This window comes from Epinephelus lanceolatus, chromosome 9 (assembly GCF_041903045.1).
Source record: "Epinephelus lanceolatus isolate andai-2023 chromosome 9, ASM4190304v1, whole genome shotgun sequence".
Classification (NCBI taxonomy): Eukaryota; Metazoa; Chordata; class Actinopteri; order Perciformes; family Serranidae; genus Epinephelus; species Epinephelus lanceolatus.
Window position 1 is genome coordinate 35,876,580 of NC_135742.1, and position 25,301 is coordinate 35,901,880.

A 25,301-nucleotide genomic window follows, 5' to 3' on the forward strand; every position below is an offset into this window, starting at 1 on the left:
TGTATGTATGTGCAGAAGAAATAGCAAATTTAAGACAGTGGGCAACCTTCCGAGTAGTATGCCGTGTGTTAAGCATTAGAATAGTCATTTATTTATTAAATAGTGTTTTTAAAATGTCACCCAAAATTAATATTTTGAAAAACAAACAAACTGTGAAATGAAAAAAATTGCCCAGTTTTAATCCCGTGTCCCGGAATTAACTGATTATTTATTTTCTGTTACATGCCAATAATACGACAAACATAGCTGTATCAGAGTTGACCAAAGTACGTATATAATACTAAAGCTTTTATTTTGAACTCACCGGAAAAGTAAGTATTACTGTTTGCAGTTAGCTTGTGATTGGTAGATTATTCGTAAACTGACCAATCACAGCGAACTTCAGAGCCTCGTTAGGAGTGCACTCGTTTTATGCATTTGTAGTGCCGAGGTGGGAGGGTTACTGAAAAACACGCAGAGAATAAATACTTACGCCCGCTGAAGAAGCTCACGAGATGACCTGAGATACAAATGGAAGCTACCCAATGTGAACACTTCCTTTTAGTTGACAACAGCGAGTGTAAAGAGACAGTGAGTACAGCTAGCAAAATACTACACAGCAGGAAACTGTACACAAGACAACGGGTAAACATTTAGCTTAGCAACTCTTACCTGAAGTCTAATGTGTCGTGCATAACCAAGGTTAGGTAGGTAGCGAAAATTTGCTTGGTTTTTCATCTTTACGTTATTGACTGTAGAAATGCTAATGTTAGCTAGTTATTGCTGAGGCTATGAAGTTGTGCTGGAACTAGTTTGCTGGTAACGGTGGAACTAATGTTAGCCATACATTACAATGTTATCAACCACTGGTTGGTCTGCAAGGCAGGACTTATTTGTTACCAAACATATAACCTACATAACAGACAATGGCTATGCTATTTGGGTAGTTCATTGAAGTAGGACTCTAGAAAGTATAAATAGCTTGTCACAGTGTTACTCACTGGTTAAACGCAGTGTTATTATACCGTTAACATTGTTGAATGGGCTAGCGGCTTGCTATGTACAGTAGTAGCAGGTGATTATAATACCCCACCTTAAACATCATTGAATGACATTGTGAGTCCTGGATGAGCCTCTGAACTTCTGTTACTTAATTGCTACCTTTGCACTCATTACAGTTAAGAGATTGATAAAGATAACAACCTTTGTGATATTATGTTTAACACTTTCTATTCTGAACATGGGTAGTGTTCACAGGAGTACACACAGCATGCACTCTGGATGGTCCATTTCATTGTCCTGCAGCCACGTACACTGTGTAAGTATTGAAATAATCAGTATTAAGTAAATATGTATTCTGATAAGTGCATTGTCAAGATACAGAACATTCACAAGTCTGAACACATACAGTTGAGAAGCTGCTGTTATCTCAATCAGTATGTTATTGCAAAATTGCAACACACCTAACTGAGTTCAACAACGCTTGTTTCACAACAGATGTCTTATTTCAACAACCACCACACCCCCTCACACCCATGCTCTCACACACCATCACTAAATATATGTGCTCACTAGTTTCTGTTTTTTGTTTTCTTTGTCAGGTATGACTAAGATTTGAAGGCAGATGTGGATTCAGTGAAACTTTGTCATCAATCCCCCAATCCATCCATGTGTATAATTTTCTTCAAGTTTGACCCCCGCCCTGCGTCCAAAAATGCCTACAGGTGAGCAAATAAACTGATACAGCCATGCAGTACAGGATGGAGAATTCTAAAAGAAAGGACTTGCAGGAAACATCAATCTTGGTAAACAATGTTGTGAGGCTTTCTTTTTTTAAGAAAATATGCAATAAACTGTTTTTGGGAGGTGTGTGTAAAAATTATGTATGACATATCTTTTGGATGCAGCTATTTGAAAAACCTAAGTGCTGGGTTTCGAACATTTCACTCCATTTGCATCATATGGCTTTAATAAAACGTTGCAGCATGCAGCTACAGAATATATAGATAGGGTTTTCTTTAAATAAATATAAGGTGGGAAAACCTTTCAGGTGTCTAGTCTTGACATCACTGCTGTCATACTTTGACACAGCTGCAATGTTTCCTATTTCATCTTGTTCAAGGATTGTCTAGTGTGCCACTAGGAGATTGGAGCAGAGGTGCAAACACACATAAACAGCAATATAGTAACAAAGGAGTTAAGGGAAAGAAATTCTCCTTTCTGTTTTATCATCTATTTTGTTTTAGATATGTGTAGCCAAGGGACATCTGATTTTGGAGATGTCAGTCTTTGACATATTGACAACGACATATTCTACACTTACTTGCTATCGAAAATATATCACATGCTATTTTGCTCAGATCTGTCATTTTAAGGTAAAATGCAACAATTACAGGATTAGCTGTCAGATACTAAATTTATCACCAACTAATTTGAAAATCGATAAATCAATTTTAATAATTAGTTTAGGGAAAAAAAATAGTCAGAATGGTCTGAGCATCTAAAATGAGAATAGTTTCTAGTTTCTTTACTTCTTTATGACAGTACATTAAACATCTTTGGGTTGTGAACAAAACAAGACATGATTTGAGGACATCATCTTGGGCTTTGGGAAACACCAATATTTTTACGGACATTTTTCCCCATTTTCTGACATATTATGGACCAAATAACTAATCGATTAATCAAGAAAATAATCAACAATGAAAACTGCAGCTATTTTTAAAGCACTGAGTGAATCTTTGTCCACCCTCCATGCTCCCCACTTAGCAGTAAATGCTAACTTTTTTCAGTGGGCAGCACAGACCAGCGCACTGTGCGCAGTCAATGTGAGTTACAGGGTGATGTGGAGTCCAGCGCATTATAATCCCCCTGAGCTTGAGAGTGAACTCTCTACCTGGCCATAGTCCATCTCTGTCCTTCCCTCTGGGAGTCTGACCCCGCCTAAGGAGATCACAGCAGAGGTGTGGTATGAGTACTGACTCAGACCTCAACCTGGGGAAAGGTGAAACGTACTGTGTCCTAATGTGGTTACATCAGTGCTATATATAGACCACTAGTTGCAGAAGTAGGTTTCATTTGCTGCAGTGATGTGTAAATCAAAAGGAATGTTCAGCATACTTAGACTAAATTGGGTTCAAGGCAAGATTAAAGTTTCATTAGGAATAATTATAACACTCTCACAGCACAAAATGACAGGAGTATACCAACGGGGGTTAAATGGGTTCAAGTTCAGCACAAATGACTCAATGATTACCCACATGCTGAGATTTCTAAATTTCGAAACTCGATTTCTAGCCTGCACTGTTTGTGTTTCAACTTTGTTAGCTGCTCAGAATGAAAGCAGAGCTGCAATCAACCAACCAGGACAGTAAAGTGATTTTGACCTGTAATTATAGCTCTTCCCTCAGGCTAGTCAATGCCATTTAAATATCAGCAACTTCACTCGCAGTCCCTAGAGGCTACTGTGTTCATTGCACCCAAAAAGATGAAAGTGATTGACTAATCAAACAGCAAAAATAGATTATCTCCTCAGGAGTATGATGTTACTTGTGGCAATCTGCCAATTAAATTCTGATGTGCTGTAAGCAAGTTGACATTTTGACCCAATGCTGGCTTCAGAGGAAAGCTCATGGAGTGTCCAAAGCCTGTGAAGCTGATCCTCTTTGGACCATGAATATGCTCATGATATATATCATGGCAGCCTGCCAGTCAGATTTTAATTTTTAGCCACGTGTGGCTATAAGGATGTTGGTGTGTCAGTTGGTCAGTGGTCAGAGTATCACAAAGCATCCCTCAAAGGGATGTACAAATAATAATTTCAGTTCAATTTTACATTACATTTTTTATATTAAGTCCAGACTGAAATAACCCAGCAGCTGCTGGATGGATTGCCATCAGATTTTGTACAGACATTCATGTTCCCCAGAGAATGAATTACTGACTTTTCTGATCCCACGACCTTTCCTCTAGTGCCACCATGAGGTTGTCTTTTTTTTTTTCTTTTTTTTTGCACTGACCTGCCCTGACTACCACCAGGTGAATTGCCATGGAATGTGGTACAGATATTCAGGGTTCTTAGAGGATGAATCTTAATGACTTTAGTCACTTCCTGACCTTTCTTGTAGCACCACCAGCAGACTTAAGTTAGATCTCAACATCTACCAATGGTTGCTCTTGAGCAAAAGTCACAGTTAAAATTGAATTAGTGAATTTATTTCGGTCATTTACAACTTGTAGAGTTTGAGTACACAAACAATAACTCATACACAAAATTTATACATTGAATAAAACAATAGTTAATTTCCTTTCAGTACTGAAAACCAAAACATAAATATCTACAAATGCACTGACCAAAAAGGTATCGGCTGAAGCCTTAGCTTATTTTGCCTACCCTTCTTACATTAATAAGGTTTTGTCAGCTCCCTTTGAAAAAAGATAAAAAGAATGAAAGAAACGAAACAAAATGTGTATATTGTGTACACAAAAGGTCCCAATGCAGTTGGTGAGTGGTGTGAATATGAATAGTGTTCATAATTCTGTTTTGTATTTACTAATAATATTATTTTTAAATATCTTTTTAAATCTATCAAGTGTATTGCATAATTTCATTTCTATTTCTAAATAATTCCAGAAGTTTACAGTTTTCTCTGGGCACAATGAATATATACATCAAATTTCATAGAATTCCAGCACATTTTCAAAATACCTTGTATCTAAGCAAATAGTTCATCAAGTAGAAATTAAAGTTGACCTTAATGCAAGATGAAAGGTCAAGGGCTTGAAAAACTATACAGAATGATCCTATGGGAATTATGAATATATAATTCCAGAGTAAACCTAAAGTAGCTGCGGCCAAGTCCACAGACCACCGTGTTTACTGAATATAAAATGAACCATAGTTCAGTATTTATGAAGAGCTTTGATTCTTCTCTGCTTCTCACCGTCCCTCCTACATGATGCAGCTGTCTGTTACTGTGATCAGAGCTGCTCGCATGTGATTTTCCCCTCCGGATCTGATGGCAGATGCTCTCTCTGGTGTAGCATCATTAGTGTTAGCTTTGTTTTGCGGAGCAGTGGTGGCTCACATAGTGCCATGGGAACAGGCTATAATTAGCCCTTGATGCACAGAGGTCGACCCCTATTAGGTCAGTTTGGTTTATCTGTTTGCTCTCGACAGGATCCAAGCTCCCACCCAAGATTAATAGGGGTACCATTGCCAAGGTCAGGAGGAGCATACAGCTATTATAGAGGTCAATAAATTTCTCTGGCCTTTCTTTTAAGGGCCTCTCTGCAGTGTTTAAATCCATATCTCAACTCTCTGTTTAAATCAAATTCTATGAATTCATAACAATTAGTAATGTTGACAAAGCTCTGCATTTGTTTGTTCTTTGCATGTTTACACTCCATAAAATACATAAGTCTATGAGTCTCTGCTAAAAGGCTGATTCATGTTGAAAGAGTTGCACAGTGCAGTAGCAAAGGTCATCTTTTCCTCTGAGCAAAGGAATAATTGTTTCCTGTGTTTCATAACTGCTGAATTTGTGAGATGAGCTGAATACAGAGTTTTGTGCATATGTGTTACATGAGCAGTAAGAGAAGCTGGATGAGGACGTATAGCCACTAAGTGATGTCACAGTCCTTTGCTGCCCAATTGACAGTAGTGACCTGCTAGTTAAGGCATGTTGAAAGTAATGGCTGGTGTTGCATTAGATACAGGTCACAACGCAGTCTGATGTTGTTAAAGGCCATGAACATAATGGCATCATTACTCACTGAGACCCTGAATAATAATGCAGGTCAAAGTGTAGCGCAGCGCTTAACTGACAGGCTGCCTGTGTCAGACCGCAGAGTCACATTCAAGGTGATATATTTTAAATCAGAATACAGTCTTCATTATACACAGCCCGTTCATGCTGTTCATTCCTGTTTGTAGCAATAAGTGTTTGTTTCAGCCGTGCTTAGGCAGTAAAAACAGATAAAACACCTGGAAAGGTTACTGATACGAGGCAGGCAGCTTTGCAAATTGAGATGAAGATGGCATGGTTTATCTAGATATATTTCTTTTTATTTAAAATGGTTTAACCCCTAAGTGGCTTTAAGGTAAGAAATATAATCTTATTTCACTCTGACTGACAGTGTCATCGACTGTATATGCTGTATTGGCTTGTGCACGCTCCACTGAAGCTATATGGTGTTTACACTGAGTGAAATATTCAGACCCAAGAATCTTAATCAATTTTTTTTGGCTGCAAATGGAAATATTCTACATGCCTTGTGCATCATTTCATACATATTCCCCTGAATATTTTTGGTGTCTTTAGAAAGTTCTGTCAACTGAAATTTGAAACAAAGTTTTTGGGGTTTATTTCAGTGTTTCTTGACTGATTCGCCAGGTTAAAGTGGCACAGACAAGATTTTCGCTTTTACTTGTCATTTGGAAGTCAATGTTGATTGCACAGTGTAATGGCTGTAGAATAATGGCACCATCTGCTTAAATAAAAGCGTAAATAAATACAGAATGCAATAATTTAAAAATCCTTTTTATCTATATCTAATTGAATACAGTACAAAGACAAAATATTTAATGTTCTAAATGATAAACGAAATGATGATGATTTTATTGTTTTTTGTAATAATACAGTCATTTGGAATTTGATGCCTGCAACGCACTTAAAGAAAAAAAAAGAGACTCCGCAAGTGTTTGGGAACTGTCTAGGTAATACTAGGTAATACATGGTCTAAGTACCATGTCGGAATGGTTACTTTTGGTTCCAAAAGTACTATACCGAAAGTGTTTGATGGAAACGGGGCTTAAGTCACCCATGATGCCATGGGCACTGACACAACCCCATACCATCACAGATGATGGCTTTAGAACTTTGTGCTGGTAACAATCTGGATGGTCTATTTCCTCTTTAACCTGGAGAACACAACGTCCATGATTTCCAAAAACAGTTTGAAATGTGGATTCATCTGACCACAGTGTCAGTCCGTCTCAGATTAGCTCCGGCCCAGAGAAGTCTGCAGCGTTTCTCTATGTTGTTGATATATGGTTCTTCAATTTGCATGCAGAGTCTTAACTTAGATTTTTTTAGGTGCAGCAATGAACTGTGTTCACCGGCGGTAGTTTTCCAAAGTGTTTCTGAGCCCATGTAGTAATAGCCTTCATATAATCATGTTGGTTTTAAAGGCAGTGCCTCCTGAAGAATCAAAGGTCACAGGCCTTCATCAGTTTGAACATTAAACATCTTTGAACTGTATTCAGATGAATATAGGTTGAAAAAAACATTGCATATCATTGCATTCTGTTTTTGTGTCCCCAGCTTTTTACAATTGGGGTTGTAGATTGGTTCCCTTTAACCTTCACTTTCGCTATGCAACTCTGTCTGCCGCTGGGCGCGATCTCTTGGGAAAATGAAGGGGCCATTTACAACACAAAGGAGGCACAACTAAAACAGGAAGAGGATAGCACTTGTGTTTTTCGCGGTAGCTATCCCCAGTTACCAAAGAGTATCATGGAACAAAATTGAAACAACCAAATATTGACACTCTGCATAACAAAAGAAAAAGAGGCCAGCTGCTAGGCTCTAAGGAAAAATACACTATAAAGAAAAAGAAAATGCACCAAGCTGCTACAAAACCCTGGCACAGCTAGCATGCAGAAACTGAACATGGATCTGTCTCCCTTTACTTCCTCTCTATAAAGACTGGCTGGCTGTAACTTTTTCAGGTATATTGGCTTGTCCTTTAGCTGTCATCTTCCTTTTGATCCTCTCTTCTTTGGTCATCATCAAAGGACCGCCTTCTCCTTGTAACCTTGACCTTTTGTATCCTCTGCAACCTGCTCAATCAGTTTGTAATATTGCTGTATTTGAAGACTCCTGGACACATCTGAGGCTGTTATGAAACCAGGGAGAAACTCAACTTGATACAGAACAGTATGTCCTAGAAACTTGAGTCAGCGGCAAACTGTACCAACTCATTAGCTTATGAGATGGGATAATGAACTGTTAATGATGGATCTGCTGTTGAGACCAGCAGTGGCCTTCTGTAATACCTTTAATACATGGCTCACTGGTTGAACAAAATAATAAAACAGCCTCTAAACCCCTCTGGCTCCTTCTCTTCAGGCTAATTTTGGCTGCAAACAGAGATGAGGTCTACAACAGGCCGTCCAAAGCTGCAGACTTCTGGGGGACCAGCAGTGAGATCCTCAGCGGTAAGTCTGTCCACCAACCTGCAAATGCATATTTCCATTTTAAAAAGTAGTAGGCCAATAGCACTGAATAAGTAAACAAAAAGCAAGTTAGACCAGGTAGTCGTGTAGAAGTGCAGGCTTAGCTTCTGTTTGACCTTTATTTAACCAGGCAAGTTTCTAAGAGACCTGGGCAAGATGATGTAAATTTGCAAACAAACAACACCAAATCAGGCAGCAGATGATATATTTAACTTATGAAGAAGAATCTATGGTAAATCTAGACAAATGGCGTATGTGCTAGAATTTTAAACATATCTCTCTTGGGTCTGTGGAGAGTGAAAATGTAGCAGGTGTTGCCTTTTTAGTCATGTTTGACTGCAGTTTTATTCAAGGCTTGGTGGCTTTCAGTGATCAAAGAAAAATCTGTCTCCTCCACCTCAGAATCCAATTCTCCTCCACTCCGTCACAGGATATCCCCACATGCAGTAAACTATATTTAATTGACTGATGTCCAATACACATTATAGCCAAGCAGAGGAAATCAATCATCCTTTTTTTTCTGCTGAAGGAGGAAATGCAGAGATAGCCTCGTTGTTCATCAGTCTCCTTCTCCCCTCTTTAATAGAGGGGTCAGGACTCCGGTAGTGGGCCCTTAATTGATCACTGCTTTTATGCGATGTGACAGGAGTAAATGGCTCTGCCTTATCTGCGTGGCTGGGGAGGGGTGCAGAGGCAAGGCCCTGAAGGAGACACAGCATGATGAAAAGGGAAGTAAGCTATAGCTCCCAGTGGGATCAGGCTAGCTTTCCATCCACTCCCAGAGGAGTTAGACCCTGTGGCTTTCCTGGTCACTGTCAGTGTAAGTGGACCTGTCTTTATTGATCACTAGGAAGTGCCTAGCCTTTGCAGTCCAACAATTCCATGTCATGAGTATTGATGGATTGAGTTTATTTAATCCCTGCCATTACAGCAATGACAGTCAATGGAGTATTTTTCAGGTGTATCTTAATGCAGCTTCAAGTTCAGTATGTTTTCTTACTACTTTTCAAAGGAAGGACATTTGCTGCAAAGCTTGCAGATTGATAGTTGGCCTTGCCAAGGGCATTCCCCATTGTAGTAAGACAAATGTTGTAAAAGGTGAAAGAGATATCCTGTGAAATCTGTCTTCAGTAATGCTTTTTTTTACATGTTTATAATTTAGATTCTGTGAAGGTTTCTGCATAGAATTATGTAATTTGGTACTAACTTTTATAGAATTTCATTGAATTTAAACCCAAATGAATTGTAATTTTGTCAATTTTTCTGACTCCTATGCTTGCCTGTTGACAAATATCACGTTTTTGCATGTTCAGCTGACGGCCTGTGTTTTTTTTTTTTTTTAAAGCTTGAGAGTGCGCCAGACAAGGTCACACAGTTCTTTTTAAGCCTATTGCCGCCAGGGAAAGCTCTCTATATTGCTCATTAAACTGGAGTTTCGGAGTCAGGCACACCGGAAGTGATGTATTTTATGTCATCCAGCCAGAGCGAAAGAGGGGAGAGAATAATTTATGTATTTTAACGTTAGGTTTGTTGTTGTTATGTTTTTTGTTTGGCACTGCCTTTACTTTGTTTTTTTCTCAATGCTTCATATATACAGTGGGGAGAACAAGTATTTGATACACTGCCAATTTTGCAGGTTTTCCCACGTACAAAGCATGTAGAGGTCTGTAATTTTTATCATAGGTACACTTCAACTGTGAGAGACGGAATCTAAAACAAAAATCCAGAAAATCACATTGTATGATTTTTAAATAATTAATTTGCATTTTATTGCATGACATAAGTATTTGATCACCTACCAACCAGTAAGAATTCCGGCTCTCACAGACCTGTTAGTTTTTCTTTAAGAAGCCCTCCTGTTCTCCACTCATTACCTGTATTAACTGCACCTGTTTGAACTCGTTACCTGTATAAAAGACACCTGTCCACACACTCAATCAAACAGACTCCAACCTCTCCACAATGGCCAAGACCAGAGAGCTGTCTAAGGACATCAGGGACAAAATTGTAGACCTGCACAAGGCTGGGATGGGATACAGAACAATAGGCAAGCAGCTTGGTGAGAAGGCAACAACTGTTGGCGCAATTATTAGAAAATGGAAGAAGTTCAGGATGACGGTCAATCTCCCTCGGTCTGGGGCTCCATGCAAGATCTCACCTCGTGGGGCATCAATGATCATGAGGAAGGTGAGGGATCAGCCCAGAACTACACGGCAGGACCTGGTCAATGATCTGAAGAGAGCTGGGACCACAGTCGCAAAGAAAACCATTAGTAACACACTACGCCGTCATGGATTAAAATCCTGCAGTGCACGCAAGGTCCCCCCTGCTCAAGCCAGCGCATGTCCAGGCCCGTCTGAAGTTTGCCAATGACCATCTGGATGATCCAGAGGAGGAATGGGAGAAGGTCATGTGGTCTGATGAGACCAAAATAGAGCTTTTTGGTATAAACTCCACTCGCCGTGTTTGGAGGAAGAAGAAGGATGAGTACAACCCCAAGAACACCATCCCAACCGTGAAGCATGGAGGTGGAAACATCATTCTTTGGGGATGCTTTTCTGCAAAGGGGACAGGACGACTGCACCGTATTGAGGGGAGGATGGATGGGGCCATGTATCGCGAGATCTTGGCCAACAACCTCCTTCCCTCAATATGAGCATTGAAGATGGGTCGTGGCTGGGTCGTGGCTGGGTCTTCCGGTGTGACAACGACCCGAAACACACAGCCAGGGCAACTGAGGAGTGGCTCCGTAAGAAGCATCTCAAGGTCCTGGAGTGGCCTAGCCAGTCTCCAGACCTGAACCCAATAGAAAATCTTTGGAGGGAGCTGAAAGTCTGTGTTGCCCAGCGACAGCCCCGAAACCTGAAGGATCTGGAGAAGATCTGTATGGAGGAGTGGGCCAAAATCCCTGCTGCAGTGTGTGCAAACCTGGTCAAGAACTACAGGAAACGTCTGATCTCTGTAATTGCAAACAAAGGTTTCTTTACCAAATATTAAGTTCTGTTTTTCTGATGTATCAAATACTTATGTCATGCAATAAAATGCAAATTAATTACTTAAAAATCATACAATGTGATTTTCTGGATTTTTGTTTTAGATTCCGTCTCTCACAGTTGAAGTGTACCTATGATAAAAATTACAGACCTCTACATGCTTTGTAAGTGGGAAAACCTGCAAAATCGGCAGTGTATCAAATACTTGTTCTCCCCACTGTATATAGGTGTGTGTGTTTCTGATGTTATCTTTTGACAGGCCTACTATGTATGTTGACAGTTTGATTGAAAGATTTTTGAAAATAAGGGGGAGCTGGCAGTATGGCGGACGCTATGGGGGAAAATCCCAAGACACGTTTAAGAAAAGTTTCTGGTGGCGCCCACTAGTGTACAAAGGTCATGTCCTTGCCTCAGCAGCCACAGTTTTTGTTTCAACTCCAGGCCGTTGCTGCCTGTCATCCCCTCTCTCTCTCTCCAGATAGTGGATGTTTCTGGAGTGGATGCTGAGGATAAAAATGAAACTCAGCTTTCAGAGGAAGGACTGAAGTCGAAAAAAGACTTTCAGAGAGTGCCCGAGGAGGCAGGGGAGATGCAGTGAGCTAACCTGCAGGCAGTATAAGCGTGTTTCGACAGTGTTGATGTAATTATTCTGACTGCCAGAGGGAGGAGGCAAAAGTTCCGCACTCCAGCTTTAACTTAAAATGCTAGCAATTCGTAGAGTAAACCACTTCGAAGTCTATCAATTGAGCGCTGTCTCAATTTCCCCATAATCCCCAGGTTGCGGAGTTCTTTCAGGGAAACATCATGAAAAGTATGCCAGTAAATAATTTGGTATCTATTGTTTGTCTTAAGGGAGGCTTACCTGTGTTGAACATAGGGTGTGGAAAATCTGTAGAAACATGGAAAATGGCTTTACTAAATGGACACTACCAGGGTATTGAATGTTGTGGCAATTAATCAAGTGTATGAAGAAAACACTGTTATTAATCCCACACACTGGAGTAAGGATCTTTTTTTATTTGAAATGTTGTGATAGCTACTATTCCAAGTTATTTAAAATTCTTATAGTGGCTCATTGAATGACTACTAGCAGCGTACAATGTATTTTACCTCCAGATGAAGCCTGAGCATTGTTTAATAAACATTCTACTACTTTTGTGTTACCCAGGCCTGGACTTGGAATGTGGTAGGGAAGGAGGATCATGGCTGGGGATCAGCAAGCGAGGCAAGCTGGGTGCAATCACCAACTACATGGAAGGGCGTGTCAACCCTGACGCACAAGGAAGAGGTGAACCAGACCTTGAAAAAGTCACAGATATATTCACTGATAATATTTATCCATAGTCTGCACTGTCTCATGTGAAGTATCTTGCATGTTGCTTACACCTCAGATTTAGTAGGTATCTTAACTGTGCCTAGTAGTCTTCTCATGCATTTTTTAGTACATTTTTGGTACTGTATATTTAATTGTTGTCCACCATTTAAAGCACAGCATTGCATTTCCGGCTACATTTTAAAATGTCTTGCAAAATCATTTGGGTTTCACATAACTGTCTCTTTATTTTTTATATTTATATATTTTATATGTATTTATTATTAACAACTAGTCTGGGTTTATTGAGTGCATAATTTAGAGGCATTCCTTTCTCTCTGCTGCTCTGCAGGATTTCTAGTGTCTAACTACCTTATGGACAAGGATGTGGACAGCTACTCTTATCTAAAGAAGGTGTCGGCAGAAAGCCACCTTTACAACGGCTTCAACCTCATCACAGCCGAGTTCAAGTGAGTGAATGTTGTGGTGAAATCCATCCGAGAGTGTGTTCCATCAACTGATAAAGTACAAAAAGATAAAGTCAAAGATGTGTTAACATCATGAGAATCTTTACAGTGCGATTTGGTTGCAAAAACGACACATTTGTCTGTCAGTAGGCAGCCACATTCATAACATGATACATTTTACAAGTTGAAATTTATTCCAGAGTTAGGAAAAATACATAATATGGCCACCGAAGGCTGGCGGATGTTAAGACAATCTCTTTATTGCACTGTGTGGGTGTCATGAAGTGACATCAGCAAATTCTTGCGCACTAAAGGATTCTGACTCAAAGATTTTTTAGAAACTTGTTGAGAATGGGCTGTAACTCTGCTGCCTTACCTTGGAATGAAACCGCAAAGGCAGCGTCTTCATCTCTGGAGTGCAAAGCAGGCAGAACTGAAAAGAAATCTCAGTTGCTGAGCTGTGAAAGAGCCAGCATTAAAATTTTAAAGGAACACCTGTTCTTATTTCAGGGTTTCAGACAAAGAAAATCTAGACAGCATTAAAAATAATGAGGGTTTTTTTTTTCTTCTTTTTTTTTCTATCCTCGCCTCCTTCACCAGCCTGACTTGACTGAATTTCGTGATCTGGTAATGGGAGGAAAGTCAAAGTAGGATTATTGCACACCGAGATATTTGTCATGGTGGAAGCCCCTGTAGACAATTGGCATGGAAACAGGTCTTAGTTTCTGCCAGCGAGAGGTTGGAGGTTCAGCTCCAATACACATCCCTATCAAATTGTATCCCCGGCAGGGGAGAAAAAAAAAAGGGTTTCCACAGTGGAGTTTGGTGTCATGATCCATGTATCCTGGTAACATGGCCTCAAGGAGGATCTCCTCTCAAGACAGATTTTCTTGCCCTTCCCCCACTTTTCTTAGCATTGGTTTTAGGTTAGAGATACATTTTTTCCCTGCTGTATTAGACTCACAGTATCATTTTTAATAACTGTGATATCACACTAATCACCGCTGCCTACTTCCAGTATGATGGATATGATGCGGTTTATTGAAACAATGGGCACTTTGTTATAGACAGAGGTGACCTTCTCATTTCTAGCCAGTGACTTTGCTGCTGAAATTGCTACTGGCAGATTTTATTAGCCGTAGCTATATAACAAGATGAGCTAATGCGTTGTTTGAAATCTTTGTCTCTTACTGACTTTTAATGTTTCCAGCTGACTTGTTGACTTGACACTTGTAAAAAAGATCTTAGATGTGGACTAGTTGGCTACATACATGATAGAATTTAAAGCTAAAGCAGGCAAAAAGTCAGAATCCTCACTTGTTAATCCGAGCTGAAGAAATGAAAATAAAGAATAAGGATTGTCTTTGTATTGCAGTGTAAAGCTAATTCGCCCTATTACTATATGTATGGTGTGAAAATGTAAGATCAGACTGTTATTTCATTCTAATGTCACCCTGTTAAAAGGAATACTTCACTCACAAAATGATGATTTGTATATCAATTACTCACCACATGTTGAGGCCCAGACACTCCAAACCGATGTCAAAGAAATAGTGGCAATGAAAGCTGAGTGTTGCGTCGCCTCAGGTCACCCGTATCTTGGCCGAAAAGTTGCTCATGAACACACCGCAAAGACTCCAACTGACGGCCAACCAGCATGTATGTTCTGCACCTGTGTGAGAGGAAATACCTCTGCATACCAGCAGACAGCAGTAGTCTGTATTCTTCATTCAAAAAGGGAAACCGGAAAGCCATCATGGCGCTAGTTAGCCAGTTAGCACGTTAACAACACAATCCAGTGTTGAAAGAACAGAGCATATTTACTGTGCGCCAGTGAACAATAACAAAAACAACCGCAAAACATTTCTGCTATAGAGCTCACTGGCTAAAGAAAAACAATCTTACCTTATCTTACCTTATATAACAAGTTTGTTTCAACCTGACTCCCTCTTGACTTTCCCTGTTTGTTTACTTTCCTCATTTCCATTTCTCTTGTCGTGCACTGAGCTGATCTGCCAGTCAAAGTGATGTCTTTCACCTCATCTCAGACCCCAGTTTAACACTCTGAATCCGCTGAACAAAAAACTGACAGTGGCCATCGGGGGCCAAGTTTGCGGGCCACACCGCTAGGGCGATAGACACTCACCGATGGCCCAACATTGATCAACAGCTGACTGTCTGCTTGGTGTGTCAGGGCCTTTCCATTGAAATCGTGAAGAAACATACCGCTACAATGAATGACCAATCCGGAAATGGAGAAAATTCTTAATGAAGTGAAGTTAAATTGGGCCACGTTTAACAACAGCAAACCCGTATCAAAACTCTCACACAACTCGTGCAGTGTAATCCAAGTCTCATGTATCCAGTCGTATACTCAATACTTCCTGAACACATGCATTTCCTACTTAAAATGCTTCCACATACAAGTACAGCACTTGCGCAAGCATGTGTGTTTGTACACTGCTCGTTCGTTCCATTGAACAAAGTTCAAACACACAGGCTTGCCAGGCACACGTTTGTGCATGAAACCATTTATACATATCATTCTACCACCACAAAGGGGGTGAGTAATTGATATAGAAATGATTGTATTGTGGGTGAGTTATTCCTTTAACTTCTTATCGTACATACTTGAACAAGCAAGACAGACATGAATAAGTGGTTTAAGGTTAAGGACTAACTACTGTTAATGCATATAAGAGCAGAACAGAGCCACTAACACGGCTCTATACTCTTATGTGGTAGCACCCGGTACCAGCTTCCACACTGTGGGGGAATACGACACAGTGGATATACTATTGAGAATGGATCTTTCTTTTTCTTTTTCTTTTTTAAATATAACCTTTGACCCCCTTTGTAGTATGAAGTGATGTAGTATGAAGATTATCAGCTTTTTGCAGCCTCAGTCCTTGAATATCAGTATTGTTTCAGCATTTCCAAACCCCCTTTGTTTCTCTTTTCAAATAAGACTAAACAGCAGCTAGACGGCTTGGCTTTTGTTTCTTTGATCGGCTGTAGCCATCAAGATATGCAAATGTCCTTGTTAAGACCAGGAGCTGTAGTTGTGCCTGTGCTGCCCCAGTGGCATTCCTCTTAATTGAAAGAATATGGTGCCACCCCACGCTAGTGAGACGCCAGCAAAGCGAAGCACACCGTGTATTTGCATTGTAATAATGCCTTATATCTTCCTCTCTAACTGGGCTGTCATCTGGGGCTGAAATCACTCAACAGAGCCTCGTGTTGTGGAAGTACAGTGAACGTTCCTCTCCTCAAATGCCTATCTGATGGGAGCTACGTTCACTGCAGATTGAGATGACACACAGTGACAGAAAGGGAGCCTACATCTTTTTAATAAACACAGTCATTACCAGCCTATTTGTTTTTCACTGTAGTGTGCCCAGCAGCTCAGAGGAAATACGGCGTCTAGTTTCTTTCCGAATCAATAACTACATCTGGTGGATAGAGAGTAGCACTGTATTACAATTAGAGGATTTCTCATTCATCTGTAACCAGCAACATGATTTATGATGGGGTGGCAGTGGGGGACACGATGTGCCCAGCATTTTTAAGCATTGTCTGCCTTCACTCAGTTTTAGAGAGTGTGTGATCACCCGCATGGAGATGCAGTGAGGAGAATGAGTGTACACACTAAATACACAACCCAGAGGCTTTCACATATTTCAGTCTGACCATGACTTATGTATTGCCCCTTTTTAATTGCGATGCTTGTTAAACCAATACAGCCTTGATTAATGCTCTGATCATGTTACGTTGACTTGTACATGCGAGTGATTTAGTCAGTGGCAGCAGTCCATTCCCAGAACATCATACAGAGCGTTCACTCTGTCGAGCTAACACCATATATATTTAAATTTTCATCTCAGATATTCTCTACTTAATGCTCTCAAGGCTCCATATCCAACATTCCATCTGACTTTTCTATAGCTTTCCTTTTTGATCCCACTTCATGTCACTCTCACTTTAAAGTCAATGCCCAGAGATGATCCATTTTAATGAATACATCTTCTGATGTTTGCCTGCAACGAAATGCCTCGCTTAATGCACTTTCAGTCAGGCAGAGTGAGGCTGCTTTATTAAAACAACTTTAGAAAGTGGCTCAATGTTATGGCCTCAAACCATGTGTTGTAATTCTTGGCAGGAACTTGTTTTAGCTGAAAAAGACAAACAGCAGAGCATCAGATTCCAGAGTATCAGGGGTGGATGAACTCTCAACATTTTAAAGAGGAGCAACTATGAATATTTGTTTTTCCAAGCGCTACTTAGATTACGTATTGCAAAATCACATTCCCTTTGAGCAGAAGAGATCATGGTTTTGTGCTGAATAGAATTAGCAGTAGATGCTCACAGTAAATAGCTCATATAGCCTACATTGTTCTTTAAGTGAATCCAGATGTTCAGTAACTGCCACAAAAACCAAAATAATGTTGATGTTGGATTTAAGACTGTTAGTAAGGGGTCATATTTTACATTATGAGGAGATCTGAATCCCACTACATTTTAATGCATTTTTTCATCCTGTGGAAGTCTGTCTGAACCCATGTAGGCTAATTTTCATTTCTAGGTCAGATGTGATTAGATTTTGTTACCAGTGTTATAAGGGCATCATGTTATTCTATTTATCGAGTCAGCCGTTACCTTGAGGTCACATACAGTAGCTGATACTAAAATGGGTTACCACATGGATATGCCAGTATTATGCATAAGAATGATATCTGGTTTTTCATTTTTACTATGTATCTCAACACAACAAGACTGACGGTGACAATGTTAGCATGCTGATGTTTAGCAGGAATAATGTTTACCATGTTCGCCATCTTTGTTAGCACAGTAACATTTTCTAAACAGCACTAACACAAAGTACAGCTGAGGCTGTTGGGAAGTTTTGAAAATTTTAGTTATAAACCAATGTATTGGACAGTGTGTAATTTTGATCTGATGATGGAGCAGATAAAAAGTAACTGGAAGACCAAGGTTATTACAGTTCATTCTGAGGAGGGTGTGAATGTAGATAAGGTAAAACTTTAAAACTCATCCTGCGGGAAATTGTTGTGCAGCAGTTACAGTGCAAAGTGGCAAAGAGTGCACATGTTTAGAGTGCGAACCAAACGAAAATATATATAAAAAATAATGTTAAAAAATACGGTGCAAAAAGCAAATGAACAGAGCCAGAAATGTCATAAATATAACTGTTAAAAAATACACACAGGTCAACAGCTATCAGGACCACATTTCATGGTAGTTTGTCCAATAGTTATTTAACCATTTGACTTGTGACCACAAATATCAACCTTGTAATGGTGCTAAAGAAAAATTCAGGAATTTCCCAAAAGTCATTGGAATTCATCCTCTGGGCACTATGGATATCTGAACCAAATTTTATGGTACTCTATCTAATAGTTGTTGAGATATTTCACTTGGTTCAAACCGGTAGACTAACTGACAGACTAACATCGCCATCCATGGAGCCATGACACTACCATAGCTAAAAATGATTCATTTTGATGATTCAAAATGAGCAAACACCAAACAAATCAAGTTTTTGCCTCCTTTCCATAGATAGATAGATAGATTTGTAATGATAAAATGTCAGATGTTTGTCTTAAACATGGCCAGAGTATCAAATGATTACATAAACGTATGTGAAAATAATCCTTGTGAGCAATAACCTCAGGCTTCAGACCATTTTAAGAACTCTGTTCCCAATGTTTTTGCTACCTTTCAGACAAGATGACTTGAGATTGTGACGAATTTCTTTATATGGTTATTGTGAGTGTTTATACTGCTACATGTAGCTACATGCTAACTTCAGGAAAACCAGTAATCTTGTTTGCCAATGTTGTAAATTTCTCCTTGATTTTGAACCATGTTCCTGCTTGAACATGTCCAGTTGTGCTTAGAACATTTTATTGGTAATTTTTCATGGCATAAAGTATGACTATACTCCGTCACAGTTATTCCCCGGCTGTGATGTCGGTGCAGAGGCACCGAGATATGGAAGGCCTGTAAACGCTGACCAGTAAGAGCAGAATGGGCTTTTCAGCAAGGGGGCTTAAAGTGACAGGCTGTAAACAACAGTACAACAGTACATGCTGTCGTTACCCAGGAGCCCCCACCAACATGCCCATCTACATTCTGAACTGATAATGTCGAAAGCTCATCCAAGCATCTCCAGGCAACTACACCACAGCTGGCGATGGGGAAACTGCTCTGCAGCTTCAGCATAGAGGACTCTTCATTAGATCGTCTCCCAGCCAGCATACTGATTACCTCTCTTACTGAGATCTGAAAAAAGCCTGTTTTCGACTCTTCCCTCCTCGTTCTCTCTCTGCCCAGTGGCCTTGACCTCCTGCTGTTCCCTCATCTCAGCCCAAATCAACCCACGGCACACCTGATGGGACTTTCAATATTCCAGCCAGTTTCAAATAGCAGAAATAGAGCTGTCTCTCTGCAAATCCACCACCTGCTACCACCATGGTCAATTTGATGCATATCAAAGGCAAAGTGTATACATAAATACCGGGCCATTGAGGTATTGTTGAGTTCAGTGCAAAGCTAAAAATAGTATTTCAGATATTGTTTGCCCACAGCAGAACTGACAACAGGTAAAAGCTCTACGGATTCTTCGGCTTCCCTTCACATTACAGTGCCATCTGTTTCCCACTGAGCAGCTACTGTGTACACGCATGTATGAGGGTTGACTGCTATCACCCAAGTCAACATTGGACAGTGTTGCTGTGTTCATAGTAACCATAGGAACACAGGAAAAAGTAGTTGTTTATTCAGACTGTTCAACTGGGTTTGGGTACAAGTTGGAAACAGTATTAAGGTCTTTGGTTTGTTGTTGTCAGAGAGATAGTGTAACTCCAGCCTGCCGCTTTGAGGATTCTCTCACAGCTGCTCGGACACATATTGTCCTCCCTTTAGAAAATGCTCTGCTCCGGGAAATTTACACAAGGCAGAGGAGTGCTTGTGCAAACAGTAAAGGATGACCTCTGCACAGGGGCAACTGTTCGTAGACAAGCAAGTTTATCACAAATCGTTTGCAGGGAATGAAAGTGAGTGTTTGTTTGAGGTTTGCTCATGTCAGCATCTGTCATCGTGTTATTCCCTCAGTCTTTGGTAGTTTTTTGTGTACTTAATTGTGATAAACTGACTAATGGATAACCTTTATAGATAATGATTTTCACTGCTTCCGTTACATTTGGCTGAGGAAAACAAGAAGCATTTCATCGTATCAAGCCTTAGGATGGTCTAACTTTGAGAAGCAAATAAACAAAATATACTAAAATCTTAGTGCAGCATTTTTCTTTGCATAAAACAAAAGCAAACCAAAGAAATATTTCTCCACAAGCCTCTTGAAACCCCATAGCCACCTTGTGGGTGAAGTTTTTATTTATTTATTTATCTATTAATTTGGATTGAAGCAGTTTTCTCAAAGATTTGTTCAAATGTTGGCTTAAACATAAATAGGGCTGCAATTAAGGATTATTTTCTTTACTGATTAATCTAGTGAATATCCTGTCAATTAAGTGATTAATTGTTTGGTCTATAAAACATGAGAGAATTGTTTTAAAAAATGCCCATCTTAATTTCCCATAGTTCAATGTGACATCTTGAAATTGCTTTTATTGTCAGATCAACAGTTTCAAAACCCAAAGATATTCAAATTTCTGTAATGTAAAACAGGTAAAAGCTGCAACTCTTCTCATTTTTAATAGTTTCAGTTTCAGTTTATTTAGAGTGTAAAATCACCATGGTAGAAACATGGCCTATACAATAACCACTATAAACAGATTCTGCATATGTATGCAAGATTTTGGTTTCAGAAGCATTCTGATTTGGTCCGAGTAGTACTGAGCGATCACATGTGAGCGGTAGGGAAACGGTTCACGTGAAGATGCAAATCAACTTGGTCGAAATGCAATCTTGGAAACCAGCGGCTGTCATCTGATGACAATTTTGCCTTTTTTTGCTTTTATTTATCTGCATTCATAAGCTGATATCTGCTCATAGAAATTAGCTGAAATGACCAGCACACTGAAGAGAAAATCTTGGCCCGAATATCCGCTGGCTACACTAGATCTCTTGAGGCATTGGCTGTTATTCCCAGAGGGTTTATTCTCATTAGACGATGGCCGAAGGAGTTCCAAGATTGCATTTGAGAAGCTGGAACAATCAAATGTTTGGCCTTTTTGCTTGAAAATTGAATTAAATGTTTTATCAACTATAAAGGAAGTGGTCACTTAATTTTCTGTCAATCAACCAATCAGTTAATAGACTTATTGTATCTGCTCTAAACATGACATATAAACTCACTGTTAATGGGTTTAAACCTTTTCTGCTCGTGGTGATATATGGTATAGACCAAAGGCCGATTTGTGTTGTGGCTTTTAAAACTATTCAATAAAGTTCGTGGCAGAGCTGTGAGCCCAGCGGCTTATTCTGTGCCTGTCTTGCCAGCTCTTGACTGGGAAATCTTCCAAGTTAGATGTTGAAGCAGTGTTGCGCCACATTTCAGATTGACTGATGCCACTGGTATGGCTGTCATAAAATTGACATCAAAAAAATCCATTCCCCTGCTGGTTCAAAGGATTTGGTCATAATTTATTATTCACTCTCCTGTACCAAAGCTGTCACAGATGCCCTTGATGTCAGACAGATTTTTCAGACTGAATAAATTCCCTCTAACTGAGGACTTTGCGAAAAGATCTAACACCGTAACTAAATGGTTTTGTGGTAGTCAGAGGTGTTTGCAGCACTAATTTGTATTTTGAAGCATTTATTTTACCCAGTAGTTCCTTGAGGATAGATTTAAATGCAGCAATTAACTGTGGTGTTAGGTATTTTCCCATTTGAATTGCCTCTACAAATGAAACAGGCTTCTTAATTCCTATTTTCCAGGACTGTGAAGAAAATCAATCATTAAAGAGTACTGTATGGTGCACTGTTGATATTCTCTTTCACCCCGAGCCCTCATTTTACAGGATTCCCTCAGGAGTGCTTCTTTGAACACCATCTTTGCTCTGTTTATGATTATTTAAAGAGCATAGAAGCATTGTGACTCTTGACACAGCCTTCATAATTAGATATAAACAAGTTTAATCATCACTAAATGCAATCTGTAATTTTCCATCTCACTGTGTCCCATGTAGAGCCAAACAAGACATTGTGTGTTACTATGGAAACAGAGGCAGCCCTGAACCCATCCATCTAAAATCAGGTCTGTGTTTTTAATATGGTTGCTGTAGAAACCGTTCCTTTTACGTCACACACCTTTACTCTCGGCCCCTGGCCCATTCATGTTAGCTTGACCTTTCCATGTTGATATTGCTCTCCAATTATCGGAGGATGTGCCCCAAGGTCACTAACAGAGCTTACTAGTGTATATGTTTGTCTGTGTTCTTCATATGCCCCTCAGCAGGAATCTATGGCTTGAGTAATTCGCTGCTGGACACGCCGTGGAAGAAACTGCTGCAAGGCAAGCGCCACTTCACCAGCGTTGTCAACGACCAGTCGCTGTCCTGCGATGGACTGGTACAAGAGCTGCTCACCGTCCTCAATAATGAGGAACTGTGAGTGTCGACATCAACATTCCCTAGCTGTAGATTCACGCATCAACAGCTTGTTTCATTCATTTTATTTTATTTCTATAGATTTAAAGGCTTTATGTTGGATATAAAGCAATTCTATGTGTCAAATATGTGTGAACTGCCATTGATGGAGTCATGAATGTTGACATGAAGCTGGGCAATATATTAATATCGTATCGATATCATGATATGAGACTAGATATCATTTTAGATTTTGGATATCATATATCAAAAGTTTTGTCTTCCCCTGGTTTTAAAGGCTGCATTACAGTAATTTTCTGAACTTACAAAACAATCATAACTAATGGAAATGGTCAAGTGAAAGCACAGAGTTTCAAATGTCAAATTGTGCTTTAGTCAAAAGACATTTTGGCATAACACTAATAAGGAGCACCCGATGTGTCAACTCTCAAATCTTATGGAGAAACTTTTTAAAAGAGCTGTTGTTTATGTATAAAAAGCATCAAGACTCAACTGCATGACCTATTTTTTTTTGCCTGAGATATTTTGAGAAACAGATTCTAGTGAACTGTGAGTTAAGTGGAAGTTTGCAAACAAGTTGAAATTAAGGACACAGCAGGTGGAGGAAGCTCTTGTGCAGGTGTTGTTTGTACATTACATCATTTATGGATATTTTGCATCAGTTGATCGCTGACTTAAATGTACTGCATGGGGAATACGACAGACAATGATCTATGCTCAAGACTCAAAAATAGCACGTCCAAAAACGATAAATACTGGGTGCTGGACAGAAGAAAAATTACAAAAATACAAAAAACAGGTCCGCACACCAGAAACTGCTCCTTTTGAACATTTTAATCGTATCACCACGTGTGATCTTTTGGGCACCAGCCCTTCATCAGACATCATAATGATCTATGCTTACATATGACTCTAAAGCTTCTCTAAGAGGTGTGTTTTGGGTTTGTTTAATAGGAACGCACCTGATCCAACTCAGGAGAGCCAGGGCAATGGTATCAGCAAGCCTCTGCTCCAGGCTCAGTCAGCAGTGTGTGTTCGCACCCCTAATTATGGCACAAGGTCAGTGTCTTTCTCCTATGCCGAATCTCTCTCCTTTCTCTCTCCCCTTGTTTGTCCCTACTTGAGGTGACTGACAGGCCTGTGCTGGCCTGCAGGAACATAGAGAACACAGAATTGTTGGTACACAAAAATCCCCAGTGCAATCGATCCTCCACAGCAAGGGAACAAAAGGGGAAATTGTCTGTACTGTGATGCCACAGTGTAGTGGTGGATACAGAGACTGTCGTATCGCCGAAAGGTCAGTGTCAGTCCCTGCCAGAGCCATCAACATGTACTTCAGCAAGGCACGGTCTACTAACGCCTGCTCAGTGTTAATACTGGTGTTTGATAAGTAACTGAAATGTGACTTTTAAATTCCTTAAGTTGTCATTAATATTACTCCTGCCACTTGCCTCTGTTCTTTCATTTTCTTCCCTCATATTTTCAGTTGTTCATTTTGTTTTTTATCTGTTTCTTTGCTTGTATCCTGTGTCCCTGCTCATTTAGGACCAATACAATTATCCTGATAGACGCAGAAGGTAATGTGACCTTCACAGAGCGCAACATGTCTAACTGTGGTGACACAGGCAAATGGAGCACCAATTCTTTCCAGTTCAAACTGCAGGTGTGAAGACGTTATGGAGGAAATCCACTGTGTGCCTTTCTGCATCACCCTCCACCCTCCCTGCCCCCCTCTCCCCCTCCTCGAGCTGCGCTTCATAGCAGCTATGTGAACATGAAGACTCGTCTGCACTTTTTCTTAAGCTAGCTGACACTAGCGGCCTCATTAACATCAGTGATATGTATTTTGTCTTCTTGATTTAAGTTATAAAAATGCATCTTTTGAAAATGTGTGCTAATTTAAAAGATTGCCAAAGAACATTTATAATTTTGTAGAGGCAAATATTGTACTTGCATTTCACAAAACTGTGGGGTTGGGTCGCTTCGAAAAGTCTAAGACATTACAGATTGCGAGTAACCTGCTTTGAAATACAATCAGTACTGTAGTGCTCAGGATTATTTCAATGCAATCTCATGTATCCTTGAAGTACTCAACATGGAGTTTATGCACAATTTCCAGACTGCGATCTGAAATTATTTTCTGTTTAACACAATATAGAATCATTGGGTCTCTGGTATTTTTCTATATAATGTGTAATCTGATTAGACTTTACAGTAATTATCACAAATTAGAGTTACCAACTACTGTAACCCTGTTATGGGTAATTTCATTAGTTATGCCCCAACCCTGCACAACAGTAGCCTCAGTGTTGGTAACAACCGATGCTGAATGCAAACCGTTTCAGGCACTGGATCTCTAACCACTCCCATGGTAGAATAATGCATTTTACAGCTGCTCTACAATAAAACAGTTTATCCAAACACTCACATTTGGCTCACCAAATCATGATTGTTACACAAACACACTGTGAGGAACCCTTTTTTTAAGTAACTAAATGTGTATGTGCACCTGTTGGGTTGATTTCTGCATTTTAACCTATACCCGAAAGATATCTGGTTCTTTCTTTTATACCATGTGTGTTTTTACTTCTGCTTCTTGTGTTCCTTACCCACACACGTTACTCATACAGGTGTTGGCGCTAATTCAACAGGAAACATATTCACGTTTACTAGCCTTTAGAAAGTTGTTAAGTGGCTCAGAAACTCAAACTGGAGAGG

General features: G+C 39.8%; 1 protein-coding gene across 4 annotated transcripts; it reads left to right on the top strand.

Moving 5' to 3' along the window:
- Nucleotides 1–489: 489 nt before the first annotated feature.
- On the top strand, nucleotides 490–24,387 carry tango2 (transport and golgi organization 2 homolog (Drosophila)). Of its 4 annotated transcripts, none has more exons than XM_033620180.2 (10): nucleotides 490–570; nucleotides 1,228–1,297; nucleotides 1,581–1,703; nucleotides 8,112–8,200; nucleotides 12,380–12,499; nucleotides 12,876–12,993; nucleotides 22,164–22,231; nucleotides 22,430–22,583; nucleotides 23,538–23,642; nucleotides 24,129–24,387. In XM_033620180.2, the coding sequence occupies exons 3-10, from the start codon at nucleotides 1,648–1,650 to the stop codon at nucleotides 24,250–24,252; spliced, it is 834 nt and encodes a 277-aa protein (XP_033476071.1). In that variant the 5' UTR covers nucleotides 490–570; nucleotides 1,228–1,297; nucleotides 1,581–1,647; the 3' UTR covers nucleotides 24,253–24,387. The 4 variants fall into 4 exon arrangements, with proteins under 4 accessions (XP_033476071.1, XP_033476070.1, XP_033476069.1 ...); XM_033620179.2 differs by having other exon boundaries at nucleotides 506–624; XM_033620178.2 differs by having other exon boundaries at nucleotides 547–686.
- Nucleotides 24,388–25,301: the final 914 nt, after the last annotated feature.

Excerpts from the sequence above, each read along its gene's own strand:
- tango2 (XM_033620180.2), top strand. The coding sequence starts at position 1,648 with ATGTGTATAATTTTCTTCAAGTTTGACCCCCGCCCTGCGTCCAAAAAT. Across the intron at positions 1,704-8,111 it reads GCGTCCAAAAATGCCTACAG|GCTAATTTTGGCTGCAAACA; the intron begins GTGAGCAAATAA and ends CCTTCTCTTCAG. Across the intron at positions 8,201-12,379 it reads CAGCAGTGAGATCCTCAGCG|GCCTGGACTTGGAATGTGGT; the intron begins GTAAGTCTGTCC and ends TGTGTTACCCAG.